The sequence below is a fragment of the Somniosus microcephalus genome, chromosome 12 (assembly GCF_052327205.1).
Source record: "Somniosus microcephalus isolate GS21.2 chromosome 12, FLI_Smic_1.0, whole genome shotgun sequence".
Classification (NCBI taxonomy): domain Eukaryota; kingdom Metazoa; phylum Chordata; class Chondrichthyes; order Squaliformes; family Somniosidae; genus Somniosus; species Somniosus microcephalus.
The window spans coordinates 50,687,763-50,712,059 of record NC_140998.1 but is presented as its reverse complement, the minus strand read 5'-3'; the positions used below and the strand labels follow the sequence as shown (position 1 = coordinate 50,712,059).

The window sequence follows — 24,297 nt, the reverse complement described above, 5'->3', positions numbered from 1 at the left end:
CACATTGCCTTCCTTTGGCAGGGCATTGCTCCTTTTCCCCATGCACCTTGTTTCCACAATATCCACAGTTTTTGAAGCATTTTATGTCTGTGCTGCTCATTTTTAGAACTCTCTCTGTACTTTCTGTTCTGAAACACGCTCTCTGGGCGGTGTTCTTTGGTGTGTGTCTATTAACTGCGTGCACTGTCTGTTCACGTGAGCTGCTCGTGGCGCCGGTTATGGTTTTCAACTGTGCTTGGGCTCTCTCGTGCGATCTAGCTATGTCCATAGCTTTGTCCAGCGTTAGCCCGGACCCAACATTCAAAAGTTTCTCTCTCACTTTAGCTGAATGTATTCCAAACATGATGCGGTCTCTGACCATCTCATCTTTATCTGCATATTCACAGTCTTTTACCAGCAGTTTTAACTCAGTCACGAACTGTTCAAACGACTCACTAGCTCCTTGTACTTTCTCCTGAAACTTGTACCTAGCGAATATCGTATTTGTCTTGGGCATCACATATGATTCAAAATGGTCAAAGTAACTTTTCAGTACCTTTGCTTCATCCGCGGTGAGAGACCATGTGTTAAAAATGTCTCTCCCTTTTTCTTCGATCCACAGGAGTAGGTAGCTCCATCTTTCTTCCTCCCCTTTGCTTTTCAGCGGACCCGAGAACATCAACTCCACGTGTTGCTTGAACTTGCACCATTCTCCATGTAAGTTCAAAGATTCCCAATCGATTCGAGGCAAGGGAGCTCCAACGATGTCCATTTCAAATCCAACTTCTGACACCATGTCTTGTTTTGCACACTTTGTACAAAAATAATAAATTGCAGGACAACAGAGTATTACAGTTTAACTCTTTTATTAAGCATTAGGTCTGTGATCTTATTCATAGCAGCACCATGGGGAAAGCCTGGCATTAGGACCCTTAGCCTGGGTCTTCAAAACAACAGTAGTCCTTACAGATGCCTGCAGGCCAATGACAACTCAGCATGTGATCACATGTGAATATAATAGGTATTCCTTACAGATGCCTGCGGGCCAATGATAATTCAATATGAAAATGTTACAGTGTTCAAAATCATGATGAGTCTAGACAGAGTAGATAGAGAGAAATTGATCCCATTGGCGGAAGGGTCAAGAACCAGAGGACACAGATTTAAGGTGATTGACAGAAGAACCAAAGGCGACAGGAGGAAAAACTTTTTTACACAGCGAGTGGTTAGATTTGGAATGCACTGCCTGAAAGGGTGGTGGAGGCAGACTCAATCATGGCTTTCAAAAGGGAGTTTGATAAGTACCTGAAGGAAAAAAAATTGCAGGGCTACAGGGAAAGGGCGGGGGAGTGGGGCTAGCTGAAGTGCTCTTGCAGAGAGCTGGAATGGGCTGAATGGCCTCCTTCTGTGCTGTAACCATTCTATGATTGTATTCTATGATTCTTCTTGTACTGGTCTAGTGATATGTTAGCTTTCCCCCTTTGGAAGTGGCAGTGGAACGTGGTGGGCACCCCACTTACTCTCTCCAGTGAGCAATATACATTACCACAATTAAGGGCTGCTCAGGCTCTGTATGAATAAGATGTGTTTCACATCTTAAGGGCTTGGCCTGTGTATGGATACTGCAATCTAGCTGTGAATACAAGGGCAACTGTTGGGGGACAATCCAAACAGTAACATAGAATACAAAACAAAATTAATTAAGTGAGTAAGCAAAGGATTGCATCCTATAACTCACTCAGTGATATTAGTGAACAAATGCTTAACGCAGTCACGCGATCAGCTTCTGTACAATATTTTACTTTAACTGTGTTAACACCTCCCTTAAAACCAGCGGTAGACAGGGTGATGTATTACAAGCATGCTAAGATTTTGTCCACTTAGATCATCAATAGAAATTTCCAGGAGATCACAATCTACCTACTTAACCGGAGATTCTCTGACTTCTTTTTCTAGGGAACATCACAGGACATTTTAAAACTGAGCGTTCAAATGCAATTTAAAAAAATCCTTATTGAGGACAGAAATGCCCATTTGCTTATTTTGCCCAGTTCTTGTTAAAATAATAACCTCCATAGAATATTACATTCAGAACCCAAAGGGTTTTACAGCATTTTAAAAAAAAGTATTGTTAGATCAAGTCTCATAGGCAGCATTGTGTTCCATGCATCAGTTGATGAATAGTAAGGTTTCATAAAAATCCATTTTAGTTGAAATCGTTTATGTACTTGGAAGTGCATGTAAAATCTCTAAAGCAACTATAGAGCTTCAAAATGTTGCAGTGACTGTCAGAAAAACAATGAAATGAAAGATGATGATAATCCCTTTTCAAGTGTTACCATGGCAACTACAAGGCAAGTCTTTCTATTGGTGTCTTGTGTATCTGTCTCAGGTATCTTGATGGTAGACTTTAATGATGTAAGAACAATTTTGTGTTATTTAAAGAATAATAGTGAGGCAAGGAGTGGGCTACAAGGCACTAAAGTGTTTCCAACAATGTGAAAATCTCACCAAAAAGCAAAGTTCAAGTAGTTTATATTGAACTATATGGAGCCTTGTTATTGCCTTATAATACAATGGAAGTGTCCCCAACAGCAAGTGTACACAGTGTATATCCATCCAGAGGCATAGAACACTATCTCTAGAGATTATTTCATTCTCTGCCTCCTGAGGTACAGTACCCAGTTTTCAGGCCACCTGTACAGGTTGGCCGTGTAGTTTTCACCTTGGAGAAGGTCTGTGGACATTTTTTTTATTAATTCCAGGATGTGGGCATCGCTGGCAAGGCCAGCATTTATTGCCCATCCCTAATTGCCTTTGAGAAGGTGGTGGTGAGCCGTCTTGAACCGTTGCAGTCCGTGTGGTGTTAGGGAGGGAGTTCCAGGATTTTGACCCAGCGACGATGAAGGATCGGCGATATACTTCCAAGTCAGGATGGTGTGTAACTTGGAGGGGAACTTGGAGGTGGAGGTGTTCCCATGCGCCTGCTGCGCTTGTCCTTCTAGGACTGAAACTCAGTAAAGCACAATTTTGTGTACGTGCAGATGTTTCTAAATAGCAATCACAGTAAGGAAAGATGAAGATGATTTGGGTGGGTGGGGGGTTGGGGGCGGGGGGGGGCGAAGGGACTTGTTCAGTAAAGTCATGAGGCTGTAACTGAAGACAGGAATCTAAATGCTGAGCTTGGTGACAGCAGCTAAACATAGAAACCCATTGTACTGGCAGATGCAGACCTGTACAGCACAAGTTGAGTGGCAGAATACAAGTTTGTATATGTTCAGTAATCTAGTGCTGCAGGAATGTTTATTTCAGGCAGTGACACAGTCTTGCAGTCACATTATGAGCAGTTTCAGTTTTACTCTTATGCATGACTTCATTCGGACTCCATCCCAGAAAATCGTAGGAAATGCACCCACAATTTCTCGATCATTAGTCATGCTGGGCAAGGCTGCGTGCTGGGACTGTGCCCTTGTATTTCTATAAGAGCAAGATGGATGCTAACGATCCCATGGCACTGTTCGAAGAAGAGCACGGAACTCTCCCAGTGTTCTGGCTAACATTCCTCCCACAACCAGCACCATCCAAAACAGATTAACTGCTCCTTCACCTCGTGTGCTGTTTGTGGGATAGTTTATGCAAATAAGCTACAGCATTTGCCTACGTAACGACAGTGACTACACTTAAAAAAAAACGTAATCCATTGAATGTGGTATGCAGTGTTCTCCACGCTAGTGGGCAAAAACAGAGGCTGTAGAATAATCACATGACTGTTAAATAGCTATTTAAACACTCCACAGGGCAAAATATTATCTCCAGGGATTGGCTGTGTGCTGCTAACAAACACAGAACCATTTTACTACTACCTACCCCAATGGACATTGTACTATGGGAGCAGTGGACAAGCTGATAAAATCAATTCGAGGGGTGGAATTTCCTGTGTGGGGCGCAATCAGGAAGTTACACCCACAATTACGGCTAGTCATAGAGTCACAGGGCTGGATTTTACTTACCGAGATGAGTTGGGGCGGGACTGCTGCCTTCTGGGTTTGTCCGACGCACAGATGCTATTTTCCCCTGATTGGCCTTGTTAAGCCCGCTCTGTGGGCTTGCTCACAAATTAAGGGAAAGCCGGTGTCCGATTATGTCAGTCGATGACGCTTCATCTGCCGGTTTTCTTAAAGGCACATGAACCATAAATTTTTGACAGATGATTTGACAGTGTTTGACAGCATTGAGGTGCTGTCAAACACTGACAATCACTGTACAAAGGTGAACCCTTGCATCCAGGCTCTCCAATGACTCTCACCATAGGATAAAACAGATGGCATCTACAGGTGAGGGTACAGAAGCAATCTGTCACTTCTCCCAATGAGGTGAGGCCATACAAACACTTCAAAGCTTGTCACCTACAGAAAAATCTAAACACATTAAAAATGACTTTCCCAACAGTTCCTTACCTCTGATACTCACCAGTGTCCCATTGGATCCTTCACACCACTTCTGCAGCTGTCATCTATACACAAACATTACAACAGACCCACAGCATGCCTCACTTACCCTGGCGGAGTTCCCCGACATCAGGAAGCCCGCAGAAGTCTAAAAATTGGAAAAAGCCGCTTAACTGCCTGTTAACTACCTATTAACAGGCAGTTAAGTGGCTAGAATCCTCTTCCCGCCACTAGGAGTCAGGTCCCTGCACAAATCGGGGCCCCGACTCCCAGGAAGATTGGATGGAGGCGGGTTGGGAGCGGGTTTGGAACCCGCTCCCATTCGTTTTGATTTTCTCAGCAGTCCCGCCTCCAGACCCGCCTCCTCAGGGCTGGTAAAATCCAGCCCATAGAGTCATACGGCATAGAAGGAGGCCATTCGACCCAACGAGTCCGTGTCAGCTCTCTGTAGAGCAATCCAGTCAGTCCCATTCCCCCGCTCTATCCCCGTAGCCCTGCAAGTTTATTTCCCTCGCGTGCCTATCCAGTCTTCCTTTGAAAACATTGAATCCCTGGGGATAATATTTATCTCTCATTGTGCCGATGTCAATTTACGCCTAAATTTCCTGCTAATCTTACATAACATAAACATCAGCGTAAAACAGTCTTAAATTTTGTGAGGTGAAGATTACGGGGAAACACGTGAAAGCAATAAATTGGGAAGAAATAATAAACGGAAAGGCCGTGGCTGCAAACTGCAAACATTTTAATGTAATTTTCAGAATTAACAGAGAGAAATAGAAGGATAAAACCAGTGTGACTGGGGAAGGTGAGAAAGACATTAAGGAGAAAACAGAAGAGCTGAAATAATGAGCAAGATAAGAAGGTCTATAAAGAAAATTGGAAAATGTCAGAAAGTGGGGGCTGCAAAGAGGGGAAATGAAAATAATATACCAGCAAACATCAGACCGAACCGTGAAGTCTTCAAGTATGTTAGAAGCAAATAAAAGGAGGAATTAGGCCACTACTTTGCAATAGTGTTTACTGATGAAGTGAGAGAACTGCCTGAGGTAGGAGTATGAGAGCAAGTATGAACTAGATTACAGACACAAAAGTCAGATAGGGCACCTGGCACCAGCGATCTTCCCCCTTGGGTATTAAAGGAGTTGGACAGCTAATTGATTGTGGTTCCACCTACAGATATTTTCCAGCACTCACTGGACGTAGGGCAGCTCTCATAGGGCTGAAAAATAGCAAATATAACTCCTGTCTTCAAAAAGTGGGCTGGAGATGATCAATCTGTAAGTCTCACATTGACTGTGGGAGAATGATTTGAGAGATAGTATAAGGGCGGCCTGGAGGGCATGGATTAATGGGAGACCATGAGCATGGCATTAAAAGTGCGAGATCATTTTTGACAGCTCTTACATTTTTTTTCGGATGAAGCTGTTGACCTAGTGGATAAGGGTGAAACAGGGTATGTTGTTTACCTAGATTTTGAAAAGGAGATTGACACTGACCCACTTATAGAATTACTGGGCAAGATCTAGGCTGCGGGATAGCTGGAAATATACTGAATTGGTTAAAAGAATAGTCAGCTGAAAAGACTGGGTAGCAGTAGTTGGGAACAGGTGTGGCTGGGAGCTGGTTGTCCAAGGAGTGTCACAGGGATAGGTCCTGGGACCACCGCAAGTTAGCTGTGAATGTAAGAGCAACTGTTGGAGGGAAAATCCAAACAGTAACATAGAATACAAAACAAAATGAATTAAGTGAGGAAACTAAGGATTACAGCCTACAACTCACTCGGTGATGTTAGGGACCACCGTGATTTAAAAAAAAATAAGTTATTTAAAGCGTGGAGTCACATCAAAGGAGCCTTAAATTTACAGATGATGTCAAAATGGGAGCAATGGCAAATGAAAAAGTACTAAAAGAGTTGGAGACCCAGGGCTTGTGGGCAGGTGCAGTTTAATGAAGGTAGAAGTATAATGATGCGATTTGGTGCATGGCAATACAGGATATGAACTCAGTGAGAATCCACCGCAGGAGAAAGATCTCAGAATATTGGTGGACATGTCACTAACCCATTGGTCCAATGTTCCCAGGTGGTAAAGAAAGTAAACAAAATATTGGGCTGTGTATCAGAGAGCATAACGTAGAAATGGAAAAAGGCAATTTTACAATTGTCATGGCCTTGGTTATACCATGGCACCGGGAGTACTGTATCCAGTCTCAGCCCCCCAACTCCATGGAGGAGAAATTCAGTATCGCCCCGTTTGAGGCGCGATTATCGGCCGGACTCAAAGTTTAGCGCCTGGCGCTAATTATCGCCTCTGACTGCAAACTTGGCTTTTATCGCCCCGGAGATGATTGGAACACTAAATCAGGCGCTGCACACCTGTCTTAAGGTGCAAAGGCCGAGGAGCGAGGCGCTACCTCAGAGCGCTGGCGAAGCTCATGTGATGTCAGTCAGCAATGGAACACAGACACACTGGCACCGGCCAGTTCTTAAAGGGGAGGGTCGATCTTGCTCTCCAGCCACACCCTGCTCATTGCAGCTTTGAATCTAGGCCTAGAGAGACCTGTACATCAAATCTGTTGGAAAGAACAATGGAGAGGCCCAGGAAAGAGCTCAGAGTGCAGCCCCCATAGTCTCTTCTAAATCGATGTAAAGAAGATCAAACCAAAAAGAACCTGCAAAGTGCTGCTCAGTACCCAAAACTCCTCAACACAGCTTTGAATATCTCCTGCAGTCTCTCTCAATCAGAATGCGTGGTGCAAAAATTTCGCCGACAAAAAAAGACAGGAAGTGGTTGCCTTTAAATAGTGCTCCCCCAGTCCCTTCCCGACTGTAAAACGTTCCCCTCAAACTGTCGTTGCTAGCGGCAAGCGTTAAGACAGGGGGTGCCACTCAATATCCGGTCCGGGGCGCTACCGGACCATTGCACGCTCGACTGACATCACAATCTGCGGGCGCAGGAGATCGTGGTGGTAGTGTTTAGTGCCGCCGCAAAATGTCTAGTCAATTTCATGAGCGGCGCAAACATCGCTAGTTGCTTTGTGTCACATTAGCGCCCTCTTAAGGTGCTAATGGGAGGCGCAAACCAACCGAATTTCCCCCCCCCCCCCATGTCTTTAACAAAAGTGTAATAAATGTATGTGAAAAAAACTGCCAGTGCAGGTGGTTGCATAGGCAACTTTACAGAGTTTCAAAAAGGAACAAGATGTTTCCTGATGTCTGTAAGGGCACATGGATATTTAATTTTAGAAATGATATGGAAATATCTGGCCGGGAAGAAAGGCGATAATTCAGTGACTAGGTTGGATGGCCCGTGCTCTTCTCCTCCCTCAAGCACATTAAGGGCCATTTCAGGTAGCGCCCAAAATGGGGGCAACGTTGTCCGAGCGGCTGCTCTGCCCGCCCGTTGGTGCTGGTGTGAGATCCAAGCTATTTCGAGGCTCAAGCTCGCTAATCCATCAGTCCAGTGTTCCCAGGGTGGTAAAGAAAGTAAACAAAATATTGGGCTGTGTATCAGAGGGCATCATGTAGAAATGGAAAAAGGCAATTTTACACAATCTTGAAGTTACAGTGTGTATTTTTAGTATTAAAAAATTCAATTTGCTGTAGATTTGTTAGTGAGTTCTACAAACAGCTAAACTGAAAAGGCTAATTCCTTTGCAGTCTGATACACTTGTTTACTTCTATAAAAACAAGTTAGCTGAAAAATATGGATTTTCATGAAAAATATTACATGCGTCATCATACAAAAACCATTTTGAGACTGCAATCCTGTGGATCTCTGTATCAACCTACTGTCTGTACAGGGAAAGTCCTTTCATGTGGAAAAATGTCCAAGGACTGTATTCTCTTTCTCTCCCCAGTGAACAGTTATGGGGATGATGAGGAGTTGACTACATCCACAGACAGCGATGAGGAAGTGATCAAACAGTTTGAATTCTCTGTGTCGAGGTCACAGAGTTTCCGCTCTACAGTGTCAGAGAAGGTGACGCAGGCGGGTTTAGAGCGTAGGCAGAAATTTAACCGTTTACCTTCGAATCACGAAGAGTACAGCACAGAGGCCTCTGAAGTCGAAGGTACCATGCATGGCTTGTAATAAGATTACTAGGCATCGCAACGTTCTGAACCCTTTGCAACTTGCAACCTTGAATGTGTTTTCCTTTTTTTCATACCCATCCCACTCCAGCAATGACCCTCTCTAACTTTAGAGATATATTACAAAAGGGCAGAAAAATAAAAGCCAGACTGCATGAAACCCTTGCTATAGTTAATAATATTAAACTAAACAGAGCAGCAACTCTTTCATGTTTGCATAAGGTAACCAACACTGCTATATAAATATATTGAGGTTTGAATTAAATGAGCATAACTGAATCCGAACCAATGCAATGATAAATACTTCATGTAAATTGTTTAAGCATTGTCCTTATTAACTTTCACTCTCCATGTTTTTGTGAGCTGCTAGTGATTAAAAGGTGTTGTGACAGATTCTTACCCGTTAATATGTACGTTGCTGTTTACAGTCCTCTCGCCTCATGTTACTTTAAAAATGTTGTTCACGTTTACCTGTTTAGATACAAATGAACAACATCAGTTGAGCATCCAAGATAATTGCTCTTATCAAGAAGATCAGTTATCTGTGGGTTCAGGCTCTGTGTCTGAGGATGGGGCAGGTCATCAAAAGGCCTCAGATGAAGCAGCTGGAATTTTGGATAATGATCACAGGAAACAGCAAACTGAAGAAGGAAGTCCAGATCAAGAGGCCAACTTTGATAATCAGGCCTACGAAGGAAATGACCATACAGATAGTTCATCCGCATGGAGTCCAGAGGTAATGCCTTATGAATTCAATTTCTTTCAGCGTTGTATGTCAAATCTTACTTTTTTGCACTTTTTTTCAACATTTTCATTATTTAGACAAAATACACTGGAGCATAGAATTAATTTAATTGGCTCTAATTCGGTATATACCACCGTTCTTTTATCCCAACTTAATTTAATTGCTCTTTATCTTGCTTGTTTTTCTTCACCCTGAACACAGTAGGTGAATATTTGGGCATAGTGTCTGTGTGCATGAAATCACCATGGCAACATTAAATGATAAAGTTAAATTCTGAGAGTTACCCACACCATCGCCATTTGTGGATTTTGAAACTGTGCTAGAATTTAAATTGTAAACACATCCATCACTTTTTTTACTGACTGGTGTAGAACGGTGTAGGAGAGAAGTTTTTTTGTTTTCCCTCCTCCCCCCAGGAAAAATTCTGCTGAACCTATGCATCATATCTAGATGTCATTGCTTGTATCTTGTAATTGTGGCCCTTCAGATGAAGTAAGGCATATTAATAGTAGTGAGACTGAACTTCAGCTAGTTCTTGATAGGAAAACTGGTGTCAATGTGGGACCAGGGATGAATAATTATCTTTAAAGGCATGAAACATCAATTTTTTTTTAAAATGTGCTCTCCTGTTGCCCCACATATTGAGCCATACAGACCTAGATTTCATCTCTGGCCTCTGGAGTCTTAACTCATCCCAGCCACAGTAGTGATGCTGGACTACAAATAGCCTGTGTCCTTAAGTTAGAGACTAGAAAAACTGGCCAGGAATGCTACTCCAGAATGCAATCCAGTGAACACTGATGAAAAATGCTTGTGTGCAGATGGGATTAACCTCATCTGTGATGCCTCCATAGTCAAATAGTCACTGTTTAGGTTCAAACCTGCAGAATGGCTACTGTCTATGAAACCAGTTAGAGGAGAGTTGCCAGCACTAGCGAATCACATCCAGCATAAGGCGCCACCTTCAGGAGTTTCGGAAGGAGGTGCAAAAATAAAGAGAGCAAATCTGATTTTTGTATTACTTTTTTTGTAATATTTGACACCATATATGTGTGCGTATTTATGTTATTACATCCCTGCCTTCTATTACTGAACCTTATACTTAGAATTTAAAGTATTCCTTTATTGCCACTGCTGTCAGTAGAATAACTATTATTTGAAATTACTATCATCAATTATACTGCTTAAAAAAAAAAAAAATATATAATAATCTTTTCTTTAAATGATGTGTTTTTACTCCTTTCTGTGGACTCTCTATGCCGTACTCCATCGTTAGATGAGGTTGACTATGCAGAGCTCTTCCAGTCATGCTATACTTCTATAAGTCTAGACTTGCTGCCAGGCAATGTGGAAAAGCTATCCTAAGAGATCTCACTCTCTCTCTCGCTCTCTCTGCTCGAATGGATTAGCTCACTATCATAGAATCTCCATCGTGCCTGTGCTGGCTTTTTAAAAGAGCTATCCAATTAGTCCCACTGTGTTGGGAATTGCAAGCCTGAACCCATTCCAATTCTCTGCTGTAATGCACTGAAGGTGTAGCTCTGCCATTCTTGTTACACTTTCTGCGGAATCCTGCTAACCTGCCACTCTCAGTTTAACCAGACTGAGTAGGCAGAGGCTGGGTGATCCTCACCTCCTACAGCAGGCTGCCCAGGGCTCGGCGACAGATCACTGTCTTGCTGCTAACCTGGAAGAAGACTGGACCAGCTAGGTGGCGGGCAATGCAGCAACTGTAAATCCCCGCACAACATGGAGATGCGGGCATTATGCGCCCTCCGTTTAAAAAACTACACCCACAAAAAACATTCTCTTTAAGTTATTTACATGAACGATATTACAGTCTTGCTCCATGTTTTTAGTTTCAAAGCGGCTGGGAATGAATCTGTGTGAGAACTGGTGAACAAAGTATTGCTTAATCTAACAGCTCCAAAATGTGTGGGGAGGCTATGTAACCTTATACACTGGATTAGCGGTTCCTATTCTCACGTGTTATTTGATCACAATTTTTTTTCTCCTGTCGCGCTGTCTTCACATTTTTAATGCCCTGATTCGGTAACTGGATGCCATTCTGATGCATGGCTTCAAGGCTCTTGATCTAATTACTTCTATAAACCTATTTATAGGGACAGATTCTTGATCTTTGTAGTGGAAGCAATAGTAAAAGAAGCACAAAGGATGAATTCTTCATCTTTTAATACCAAATGCAGCCTTGATCCTGTGCCAAGATGCTGAACAATAGCAACTTGGTGCAGATTGGGACAGCACCATTCTGTGATTGAGGTATTAAGTGCATTAAATTGGGGGAGGAGGGTGATGAGAGTGTTGAGCAGTGACTTAGAACAGTGTGCTAATGCTGTGCCCCTCTCCTTCGCTTGGCTTTTGAATCAAAGCCAGGAGAAAATGAAATGAAGGCTTCCTCTCATTGACTGCTACAAAGGGTCACCGGAACAATGAGTTCCAGCAATTTTATTCCAGTTTTTATTCCTCTTCAAGGTTCCCTGCATGTGTTTTTAATGTAGGTTCTGTTTTCAACACTTTCCTTTCCTAGTTCATTATCTCCCGTATTTTTGTTTTCGCCCCCTCCTATTTTACAGCTTTGCTCTATCTAATTGTACACCATTTGTGAATGGAAATCAAATTCTAGACCAGTAGCCTTGTCAAAATTCTTTCAGTCGCTGCTATTTGCCTCCCCCCCCTCCTCAGAAGACACTGCCTTTCGCTGGGGTACTGTTCCGCAGACACTGGCTGCCCTCGCGCATCCTGCCCAATTAGCCATCCTTCATGTGAAAGCTCAGGCGGGGTGTGTCGGCAGGCTATCAAATCCTACATGTACACAGGCCCATTTTTCAGCAGGGCCTGCTGGACGCTGATCGCTTGGAATCCCGATAGATTTTTGTTTTGTTTTGTTTTGTCCTCTGCCTAGGAGGCCATTTGCAGCACCTCCGCTGTCACCCTGGCAGAAATCGGCTAACCCAGCACTGACCAGTGATCAAACCTTCCTCAGTACCTCATGATTTGGTGCACTTACTTACTGAGCCACATATTCCATATCTTTTGAAACAGAGGAGCTAAAAATTATAAATCATGATTCTGTAAAGCCATGCATGGTGGATTATAATAAAATGAAAAATGTAATAATAAAAATAATAATTGCTGAGGCAATTTCACAGCACGATGAGTGAGCACAGTTTTGTAACTGAAATGTACATTAACCCAAAGACTTTCATCGTCATTAGGAGGCAGATGGAAAGCCTACAGTTCCTCGGCAGCAGGATCCACCTGAACCAATTTCAAAATGTGGAGACCTCTACGTCACATTCAATTACAAACCTTCCAACCACAAACTGGCAATTACGATAGTTACTGCTAAAAACATCCCCGATAAGGACCGCAGTGGTGCTAATTCATGGCAGGTGCATACAGTCCTGCTACCCAGCAAGAAGCAACGTTCCAAAACCAACATTCAGCGAGGACCTATGCCAGTCTTCAATGAGACTTTTAGGTTTAACAAATTGGAGCCAGAGGAGCTGCCTAATTATGCTCTCCGATTCCGCCTGTACGCAGTGAGGAAGATGAACCGAGTGAGAATGATGGGGGAGAAGCTGTTTTACCTCAGGAATCTGAATCAAGAGGGAGAAATGGAAGTGTCGCTACTCCTGGAGCCAAGGAGCAACATGAGTGTAAGTACAATAATGGTAAATGAATGAAACGTCCACATTGCTGAAACTTAATCGGAGAGAAAGTGCAGCACAGAGGGAGGCCATTCGGCCCAACGTGCCTGTGCTGGCTCTTTGAAAGAGCTATCCAATTAGTTCCTCTCCACTACTCTTTCTCCCTGACCCTGCAAACTTTGCCTTTTCAGGTATTTATCCAATTCCCTTTTGAAAGTTACCATTGAATCTGCTTCCACCACCCTTTCAGGTCCCGCATTCCAGATCACAACAACTCGCTTCATTAAAAAAAACATTCTCCTCATCTTCCCCCTAGTTCTTTTGCAAATGGTCTTAAATTGATAAATTCAGTAGCTGTACCCATCAAAGCTGGCAGCGTTTAGAACCCTCTCTTTCGCCCAAAATAGTCTCTTTCATTCTGAAACTTTCCAGGTGCACCAGTTGATGAATTTGGAGTGAGCGACACAACTGGTAGGTTAGAAATGAGGGAACAATGAATCACGGAACTGTCCTACAAGAGTAATTGCCTTCCGGAGAGGAGGGATAAGAAAGGGAGGGAAAAAATATCAGGCAAAAGAACTCTGCACATGGGCACGTACACATAGCATGTTGATTCAGTATGTTGGCAGAAATGAAGATTAAAAAAAAAGTTTTTCTCTAATTAAAATATTGCGGAGAGAATAATAGTCCTGTGTTGATTAAAGGGGACTTAACTACAATCTAGACAACAAATATAAATTGATTAATTTAATAGTTGCAAAATTGCTGTTTGGGCAAGATTGACACTTTTACGCAAATGACACTGAGAATTTAACTTAGTTATTAGTAAAACTGTTAAACGTAATTTTATATTCATACATAGGTTGTGTGCTTCATTGAAAACTGCTATTTAAACATTTCCTATAGAGATCCGAGTTAAAATGTCCACTGTTGCCTGTTACACTTATCTGTTACGTTTCTCTGTGACACCAGTAGGTGGCACCCTAACTTTCAGTCGAATTTTATGACTTGCTTGTTAAGGCTCCGTTACATCACCACATAGGATTATCTTTTCCCCAAAAATCACTCAGAATGTTTTCAGAAAATGATTTTCATCCACCATTTATTTCTTAGCAACTGAAATTTATAATGTCCAAAATAAGGTTTTAAACAGCAGAAATTAAAATTAAAAATACATATATCACAATAACAGGATTGAATTTATCGATTGAATTATCTTTTGTGTTTTCTAAAGCTTTCATTAAAGCTTTTACTGAGAGGCCTCAGATTCTCCCATAAGCCTGGGCTTGGACTTGATATTTTTACCCAGAGCTGTGACTGAACAAAGCTGAATGTAGATTGTGCAGTCGGAGCATGTGCACTCGGAGCATGTGCAGTGTACCCAAATTTCCAGGATACATCACGATTTATTCCAGCAGAACTGCTGAGATATTTTTCTTTCACTTCTAACAGCTTCTGCTTAGTTGTTTTCCAAAATGATTTGAAAGAAAAGCTAGAGATCAAATTTCAAAAGCTTTTTTTCAGATGGAGTTCTCATTGAGTTTTTTTTTAAAAAGCAAACCGTGTGTGCACATGTGTGATAGAGAAACATTTACAGACTGTACTGCTCTACATAACTGTTTCTGTTTTGTGTTCTATAAATATCAGAAAATCTATTAAGCTGAGAGTGTCTTCATCCTAATTTGGAACTATTTTTCAACATTTTTTTGAAGCAAATGGAAATCATCCAAGGATCAAACCTGTGTTTTGTTGATAGTTAGAAAATGTAAACATTCTATTTACTGACACTTGCGTGTGTGTGAGAGAGAAGCACAGTGTGCCTATCCTCATCCTAATTTGAGTTCTTTAAAAAAAAAACACAAGTTGTAGTTTGGAAGCAAACAAAACCTCTGAGGGAATTGGATGGGGAAAGGTCAGAGGGGTTGGGTTGAATGAAACAGGTAAAGGCGACGATACCTCTGGCCTTGGGGGAAGCGAGAGGAAGGTGGACATAGGGTGAGGTTAGTGAAAACAGAGTGAGGCAGAGGGAGAATACAGCAGTTTAGCAGTTCAAACAGGAAGAGGTAGGAATAGCAATGAGAGCGAGTTAAAATAGCTATGCGAGTGAGGGACTGATAGAAAAGGGAGGCATAATGGGTCACTGAAGAGGTACGGGATCTGATGAGAGTGAAGGAGAGGGGGAGAGGATGGGAAGGGAACTACTGAGAGCTGCAAGTCCCATTTTCCCCCACAATCCTCACTGGGAAGTGGAGCTTGCAGTCCTCAGCGACTCCTTTTTCCAACCACCTCACACCACCATCCACCTCTCGACTGAAAGGAAAGAAAAAAGACAGAAACAACAAAGAGTTAGAGAAAGAAACAGAAGAGAAGATAAAAAAGAGAGACAGGAGCAGAAGAGAAAGAAACAGCAACATGAAGATAGCAGAGACGGGTAAGAGGGGAACTATTGGCTCTGCCACAGGATATTCACAAGTTCCTGTTAACGGGATGATTTTTTAGGACATTCCTTCCTGCACATTACAGTGTTCTTTAAATGAGATGAGTAATCACAGGCTGCACACCCACAATTTCCTGAGATGCACTCCCTGTGAGTGCCTTGTATTTCTAGACAGGAAATGTATCTTTGGGGCAGATATTGCATTGATAATTAACGTCACCTGCGATACTACCTTAGAACTCACTACAGACTGAGCACTATCCTATATTTAATCACCATGGTGATAGTTGTGATAACCTTTTTAAAGATTAGAACTTAATGATTGGAGAAATGTTTATTTAGTATCCCAGGTTAAAGGTAATGTTTTGATGCCCTACAGAGTGGAGATTCACAGATCAGCCTGTCTGCCATCTCTCACAGCGACAGTGCTTCATCTACACAATCACTTTCACATGGCGGAGTTCCAGAACTACTAGTTGGATTATCTTACAATGCCACGACAGGAAGACTTTCTGTTGAAGTAATCAAAGGCAGTCACTTCCGAAACTTGGCCCTGAACAGGCCGCCTGGTGAGTGCAATAAATGTTTATTATAACAGTTGTGGTATATTCAGCTGAAATGTTTGTTCAGATGACCATTTTCTCCATAATTTGTCACATTTCCCTTTCTCCCTTGAAGAGCGTACACATAGGCATTGCCCATGAGTAAACTTTCATCCCAGCATGCTTGTAGTACAGTTTGGGTACATACGAACATACAGAAATAGCGGACAGGAAAAGACCTATTGGCCCATCCAGCCTGTCCCATGCAGTTGAGGCATCCCAAACATACACTCGTCACTCACTATGTAATTTCCTGGAATATAACAACCCAGGCCAATTAGGGGGGAAAAAATGGAAAATTCCTCTCCCCCCCCCCTCACCCCCACCCTTAGGCGAGTGAAACGAGTCCAGGAGATCATTGGTCCCGCTTTACGTTACAGGGTACCTATCTCTTCTATGAGGTGATCTCCACACCAGCCAGCAACAGGTCCGGCTTTCGCTTGAAGGAATTCAGCGAATCAGTGTCCACCACACGAGCCGGCAGCCTGTTCCACAGGTCCACTATTCTCTGGGAAAAGAACTATCTCCTGACATCCAACCTAGGTCTGACCTTACATAACTTATAACCATGACCCTGGTCCTCCCTAAACTAACCAGTTGAACTAATTGGTCCACATAAACGCAATCTAGTCCCTTCATTATTTTATAAACATCGATCAAATCACCCATAAGTCTACACGTCTCTAAAGTAGAGGCGCAGCTCGTTGAGCCTATCTGGATAACTAAGGTGTTTTAAACTGGGAATGAATCTTGTGGCCCTTCTCTGCACCCTTTCCAAAGCTGCAGTATTCCCCACAGTATTCTAACTTGGGCCTAACCAAGGTCTTGTACAAGGAAACAATGGTATGTTTCATATTATAGCGAATTGTCCTGTGAATACACTCTAGAACCCTGTTCGACTTAGCTATAGCTTCACAGCATTGGCCATGGACCTTTTGAGATTGATGCACTAAAATATCCAGATCTCTTTCTATTACCACTGGTTTTAATTCTATTCCCTGTAGGGTGTGATGTAAGAAAACTACTAGGCACTTGGTCTGAGTATTAAACAAGGCTTTAATCAACTGTTTTTCAACATGGAGATCTAGTTGTGTCCTTCACTAGTTCCTGTTAAAGAATGTCCTGAGCAAGCTGGGCCCATGCCCGAGTATTTATACTCTCCCTGGACAACGCCACCAGCAGGCCGCCCAGTATCACTTCATAAGTCATTTCCACATGAATGACAAGATTCATGTCAGGGTGTATGTATGTTTAGCATTTGACTTGCTCACTTGCATGACACTACACTTTTCTAAGCTAAAAATTGTATGCCAAGTATGAGTCCAACCCCCCAGTACATCTAGATCTGCTTGTCATAGTCGAGCATCCTAAAGTCGTAACTCTTGTACAGATCTTGGATCGTTCTCAAACTTTCAGATCATTCCCCAACACCTACATTTAGATAATTAATGAAAATAGTAAATAGCAAAGGTCCTAACACCGATCCCTGCGTGACTCCACTGGTAATCGGTCTCCAATCAGATCCAAATCAGCCATTTTCTGCCGATGGGCATTGAGCCAATTCTCAATCCACCACGACAGATTACCACTAACTCCATAAGAGGGGTTAAACATGCACTTTCAAGATATGTTAGTTGGATCTAAACTGGCTCAGTAAAGACTTTAATATCCATACCTACAAGAAACACATACAACTGTTTTCTAAAAACTAGAAAGTATGTGACTCCTACGGGCACTCATATTCTACATTTATATTAGTTTGGTTCAGTTTTTTGGGGAACTTTTACTACATTTCACATAGGTATGGGTTAGATCTAAACTCTTGCATCCTTGATGAACACAATCTTTTGCCAGTGTTTGGGGATGAGTGACTACGATGCAGATTTGTCTCTGGTTTCTCTATCAATGTTTGGCCAACAGGCATTGTGCTGTGTGTTGAGATGCACTGTGTTGGTTTTGAATTTCTTGAGGAGCAGTGCTTCATAATCTCAAGAATCCTACCCAGCTATTGGGGACAAATTGGGCAGATTGTATTCTTTAATTGGCAATAATTGTGGCAATTTTATATTAACTGGGCACCTTAATATTGTGCACAAGCATATACTTGTTCACTAGACATAGGCACCAGTGTTTTTTTAGCCACTATCACTGGTATTAGATGGCAGTGAAGTTGCAAAGAAATTATGGATGTCCCTCCTTGTCAACAAGTATACAGTCATACTAATAACAGAAACCTGGTTACAGCATCACAACAAAATGGCTATTTGGCTGGTGTGCTTAAAGCCAGCACTCTGAACAATGACGGGACTCTGATTTAATTTGTAGCCTGTGGTTTTTGAAAGGCTATCATCTTGGAAAGGCTTGATGTTAAAATTAGAATGCCTACCATCCTGGCACAGTAAGAAGGTTAGAGTAGTGGCTTCCTAAGTGTTCACTGCAAATTAATCTGTCTCCTCACAGAGGAAAGAAGTCTCGGGGAGTCATTTTTTGTTCAACATATTCCTCCCCTCCCTCCTTTTGTAGAACGAAATTATACCTTAAATTTCTTTTTAAGTTTTTCTGAAAATTGTCAATCTTATTGTTGACGTGGAAACTCCCCGATGACATTAATTACAGTGACCATCCCGGAGCAGTGCCGTAGTAAGCAGCAGAGTCCATGGCTTCAAACTGCCTTGTTCAAATGCTGCCCCACTTTGGAAGTCACTCTACAGATTGGGAAATTTTCATTTCGAGCCTGCAGCCTACTTTCCTGGTGATTGACTGGATTCAGAGCCGGTCTCAAGGCAGTTTGAAGCCAAAGCTCCCACTGTTTACAGTAGTTTTCTCCAAGCACTCCCCAGAATTAACATTACTGGTACAGCCTAACGGGGAAGGAAACCCCCACTTCGGGGAGAGGTAGACCCCCACTTCGGGGAGAGTGAGGCCCCCATTTCGGGGAGAGTGAGACCCCCACTTCGGGGAGCGCGAGACCCCCACTTCGGGGAGAGCCAGACCCCCGCTTCGGGGAGAGCGAGACCCCCGCTTCGGGGAGAGCGAGACCTCCGCTTCAGAGAGAGCGAGACCCCCCACTTCGGGGAGAGCCAGACCCCCACTTCGGGGAGAGCCAGACCTCCACTTTGGGGAGAGCGAGGCCCCCCCACTTCGGGGAGAGCGAGACCCCCCACTTCGGGGAGAGGGAGACCCCCCACTTCGGGGAGAGCGAGACCCCCCACTTCGGGGAGAGCGAGGCCCCCCACTTTGGGGAGAGCGAGACCCCCCACTTCGGGGAGAGGGAGACCCCCCACTTCGGGGAGAGGGAGACCCCCCACTTTGGGGAGAGCGAGACCCCCACTTCAGGGAGAGCAAGACCCCCCACTTCGGGGAGAGCGAGACCCCCGCTTCGGAGAGAGCGAGACCCCCGCTTCGGGGAGAGGGAGATCCCTGCTTCGGGGAGAGGGAGACCCCACTTCGGGGAGAGGGAGACCCCATTTCGGGAAGAACTATTATTTTTCTTCTATAAAGGAGAAGGAACATCTTGGGGAGTACTCGGAGTGTAAAGTACCCTCCCCAGACTTTCCTTCCCCTTTAAATGGGGAAACACAAACGGAGTGGCTAGGAAAATGGTAGACTGTCAGTGTCTTGAAAATGATATAACCTTGGATCAAAATTATTTGAAAATATTTTTCCATTATTACCCTCTCAAAGAAATTCAATACTTAAGAGAGTTGAGAGTATAGTTTGTAGGTGTTCATTTGATCAAACAAAGCTAGAATGACATTGACATGTTGCGAAACAGCAAGAGAAAAGGTCAGCTAGAATGAGTCCAGTGCCATTGCATTGTCTGTAAAGTTTTTATTACTGCATCAAGAAACATTGAACCCTTGTGCAGTCTGCCTGAATCTGGTTCACTGTTGGCACATCACAAGTTACAGTTCTTCAATAGAATATTGCATCACTTGCAGATGTCCATGTACTGTGGGGCACTGTGGGTGTGCCACACAATGCATTGTTACATAATTAAAGGAAATTGGTTCCCAATCTGAGCCACATCAGAGAGATGTGGGGACCATGCATTGGATTCTGAGAAAAGGGAAAATTCAGATGGGAAGGTGTCATTGCTGAGTCACTATTGTGTGGTAGCTGCCCATAAGAGGCATCGAAGGAGATCTAAAAGCAGAGTTGGGAAATAGAGGGACCAATTCTCACTTTCTATGGGGATGGGAAACTGGCAGTAGCAACAATGGAATTAAAATCGAGGAGGGAGGGTGAGGTCCTATAACAGACGGGCAATCTGCGCTGCCAGATTATCTCCCAGGTGATGGAAACAGAAATCTACCTCATTATTTAAATTAATTGGAGCGAGACATAGTCAAGGTCATATTGGCCACTTGTGCTTCATTCAAATGATGTCAATGGAACACCTCAGTTGCATCACAGCCTTGTAAAATATTTCATCCCAAGTAAATTTGATTACTAGCCGGGGAATTTAGGGAGCCTCTATAGTTAATATTAAGATGATTGTGATGAGGCATTTTATGAGTGTCATGCCTTGATGAACTGGAAGTTAAAGTTCCAGTATACCTACAGTGAAAATGATGCTGAATTTTGATATTAAGCAGCTTTTATCCTAACATGACAACAAAAGGAGACACCTTCTCTTTAAAATGCAAGTAATTTGATGCTTTTTAACAGCTTAAATGCAGTATTTTAAGGACAGGGCTTTATATTTTCAGGGTTGTGGTGACATTGGGCTCCATGGTTTCTGCAGTTACTAAGAGACTATCTCTAGTTACCATAATGTATAAAATCTCTTAATGCCGTGAAGGCCCACCCACCACACCCGGCTTTGGGTGCAACTAATTGCATCCAGAAAGTTTGACAGAAAAAACCTTAATTTCACTCCTGTCACCTGTCAAGAGCACAGTTGCTCACACAGGAGGAGAAAGCAGCGCCTCGATTTCAAAATTCTCATCCTTGTTTTCAAATCCCTTCACGGCCTCGCTCCTCCCTATCTCTGTAATCTCCTTCAATCCCACAACCACACCCCGCCCTCCCCACCCTCCCCCGAGATATCTGCGCTCCTCTAATTCTGCCCTCTTGAGCATCCCTGATTATAATCGCTCAACCTTTGGTGGCCCTGCCTTCTGTTACCTAGGCCCTAAGCTCTGGAATTCCCTGCCTAAACCTCTCCGCCTTGCTACCTCTCTTTCCTCTTTTAAGATGCTCCTTAAAACCTACCTCTTTGACCAAGCTTTTGGTCATCTGCCCTAATTTCTCCTTATGTGGATTGGTGTCAAATTTTTTGTCTTAAAATACTCCTGTGCAGTGTCTTGGGAAGTTTTACTACGTTAAAGGCGCGATATAAATACACGTTGTTGTTGAAAGCGAAATTATGGACCCAACATTCCGGGTTTCTGCTCCACAGCCAGGCGGGGTCTGGTATTGAACCCATCCCAATTCCTTTTTTTATTCATTCATGGGATGTGGGCGTCGCTGGCAAAGCCAGCATTTATTGCCCATCCCTAATTGCTCCCGAGAAGGTGGTGGTGAGCCGTCATCTTGAACTGCCCCAATCCGTGTGGTGAAGGTACTCCCACAGTGCCGTTAGGGAGGGAGTTCCAGGATTTTGACCCAGCGGCGATGAAGGATCGGCGATATACTTCCAAGTCAGGATGGTGTGTGACTTGGAGGGGAACTTGGAGGTGACGGTGTTCCCATGCACCTGCTGTCCTTGTCCTTCTAGGGGGTCATGGGTTTGGGAGCTGCTGTCGAAAAAAGATCCCAGAGACAGGCATTTTTCAGAGTAAGCGTCAGTGACCCACACATGTACAGCACCTTGCAGGCATTTTTTTTTTTACAAAGAGCTGCCCATCTCTCCGACTGCAGTCTGGAATCAAAGACTGCTCTCCTCTTAAAAGCTGAGGTCTTGCTCAGGCCCAAAGCACAACTCACAGCTGTTGTAGGCGTGGGATCTGCTTAGCCTGTCGGGCAGCGTTTCGTGAGCAGAATTTCCAGGAATGCTCCATGGCACGCCCCACAATGTGGACGTGGGGGAGTCGGTGGGGAGGGTGCGAGCAGGCGGGCAGAAGATTCACCCACCCCTCTATTCTTATTTCGGCTCAACCCATATCAATATCTCAAAAAGAAATGGGTCAGACATTACCATTCCATTGTATTCCAGTTTTATTTTCCATCAAACAGGCAGATTAGCATTAAGGTATCAGGTTAGTGGGAATGGTAACATAGTGGTTATGCTACTGGACTAATAATCCAGAGGCCTGGACTAATGATCCAGGGACGTGAGTTCAAATCCCACCACGGCAGCTGGGGAACTTAAATTCAGTTAATTAAATAAATCTGGAATAAAAAGCTAGTATCAGTAATGGTAACCATGAAACTACCGGACTGTCATATAAAACCCATCTGGTTCACTAATGTCTTTTAGGGAAGGAACTCTGCCTCCCTTACCCGGTCTGGCCTATATGTGACTCCAGACCCACAGCAATGTGGTTGACTCTTAACTGTCCTCTGAAATGGCCCCACTCCGTTGTAAAAAACCACTAAGAAAAACAATGAAGAATAAAACCGGATGGACCACCTGGCATCGACCTCGGCACCGGCAACGGACACGACAACGGCACACCCAGCCCATCGATCCTGCAAAGTCCTCCTCACCTGGGGACTTGTGCCAAAATTGGGAGAGCTGTCCCACAGACTAGTCAAGCAACAGCCTGACATAGTCATACTCACAGAATCATACCTTTCAGCCAATGTCCCAAACTCCTCCATCACCATCCCTGGGTATGTCCTGTCCCACCGGCAGGACAGACCCACCAGGGGTGGCAGCACAGTGGTATACAGTCAGGAAGGAGTGGCCCTGGGAATCCTCAACATTGACTCTGGACCCCATGAAGTCTCATGGCTTCAGGTCAAACATGGGCAAGGAAACCTCCTGCTAATTACCACTTACCACCCTCCCTCAGCTGATGAATCACTACTCTTCCATGTTGAACACCACTTGGAAGAAGCACTGAGAGTAGCAAGGGCACAGAATGTACTCTGGGTGGGGGACTTCAATATCCATCACCAAGAGTGATTCGGTAGCACCACCACTGACCGAGCTGGCTGAGCCCTGAAGGACATAGCTGCCAGTCTGGGCCTATGACAGGTGGTGAGAGAACCAAATGAGGGAAAAACCTGCCTGACCTCATCCTCACCAATCTACCTGTCGCAGATGCATCTGTCCATGACAGCATTAGTAGCAGTGACCACCGCACAGCCATTGTGGAGACAAAGCCCTGTCTTCACACTGAGAGCACCCTCCATCGTGTTGTGTGGCACTACCACCGAGCTAAATGAGATAGATTCAGATCAGATCTAGCAGCTCAAAACTGGGCATCCATGAGGCAGTGTGGGCCATCAGCAGCAGCAGAATTGTATCTCAGCACAATCTGTAACCTCATGGCCCAGCATATCCCTCACTCTACTATTACCATCAAGCCAGGGGACCAACCCTGGTTCAATAAGGAGTGTAGAAGAGCATGCCAGGAGCAGCACCAGGCGTACCTAAAAATGCAGTGCCAACTTGGGGAAGCTGCAACACAGGATTACATGCATGCTAAAAAGCGGAAGCAGCATGCTATAGACAGAGCTAAGCAATCCCATAATCAACAGATCAGATCAAAGCCCTGCAGTCCTGCCACATCCAGTTTTGAATGGTGGTGGACCATTAAACAACTAACGGGAGGAGGAGGCTCCATGAATATCCCAATCTTCAATGATGGTGGAGCCATGTATGAGTGCCAAAGACAAAGCTAAAGCATTTGCAACCATCTTCAGTCAGGAGTGCCGAGTTGATGATCCATCTCGGCCTCCTCCTGAGGTCTCCATCACCACAGAAACCAGTCTTCCAGTCTTCAACCAATTCGATTCACTCCACATGATCTCAAGAAATGGCTGAGTGCACTGGATACAGCAAAGGCTGTGGGTTCCGACAACATCCCAGCTGTCGTGCTGAAGACTTGTGCTCCAGAACTAGCCACGCCTCTAGCCAAGCTGTTCCAATACAGCTATAACACTGGCATCTATCCGACAATGCGGAAAACTGCCCAGGTATGTCCTGTCCACAAAAAGCAGGACAAATCCAATTCGACCAATTACCGCCCCATCAGTCTACTCACAATCAAAGTGATGGAAGGTGTCATCGACAGTGCTATCAAGCAGCACTTACTCACCAATAACCCGCTCACTGATGCCAGTTTGGGTTCTGCGAGGACCACTTGGCTCCCGACCTCATTACAGCCGTGGTCCAAACATAGACAAAAAAGCTGAATTCCAGAGGTT

At 43.9% G+C, this 24,297-nt stretch overlaps 1 protein-coding gene across 1 annotated transcript in view; it reads left to right on the top strand.

The window, feature by feature from the left end:
• Positions 1-24,297, top strand: part of LOC147109175 (synaptotagmin-16-like) — a 59,852-nt gene that overhangs the window by 25,443 nt on the left and 10,112 nt on the right. The window contains exons 2-5 of the mRNA XM_086002824.1: positions 8,289-8,501; positions 9,000-9,256; positions 12,502-12,945; positions 15,753-15,942. Of these exons, the coding sequence (XP_085858950.1) occupies positions 8,289-8,501; positions 9,000-9,256; positions 12,502-12,945; positions 15,753-15,942 (1,104 nt within the window). The remainder of the gene's footprint in view (positions 1-8,288; positions 8,502-8,999; positions 9,257-12,501; positions 12,946-15,752; positions 15,943-24,297) is intronic.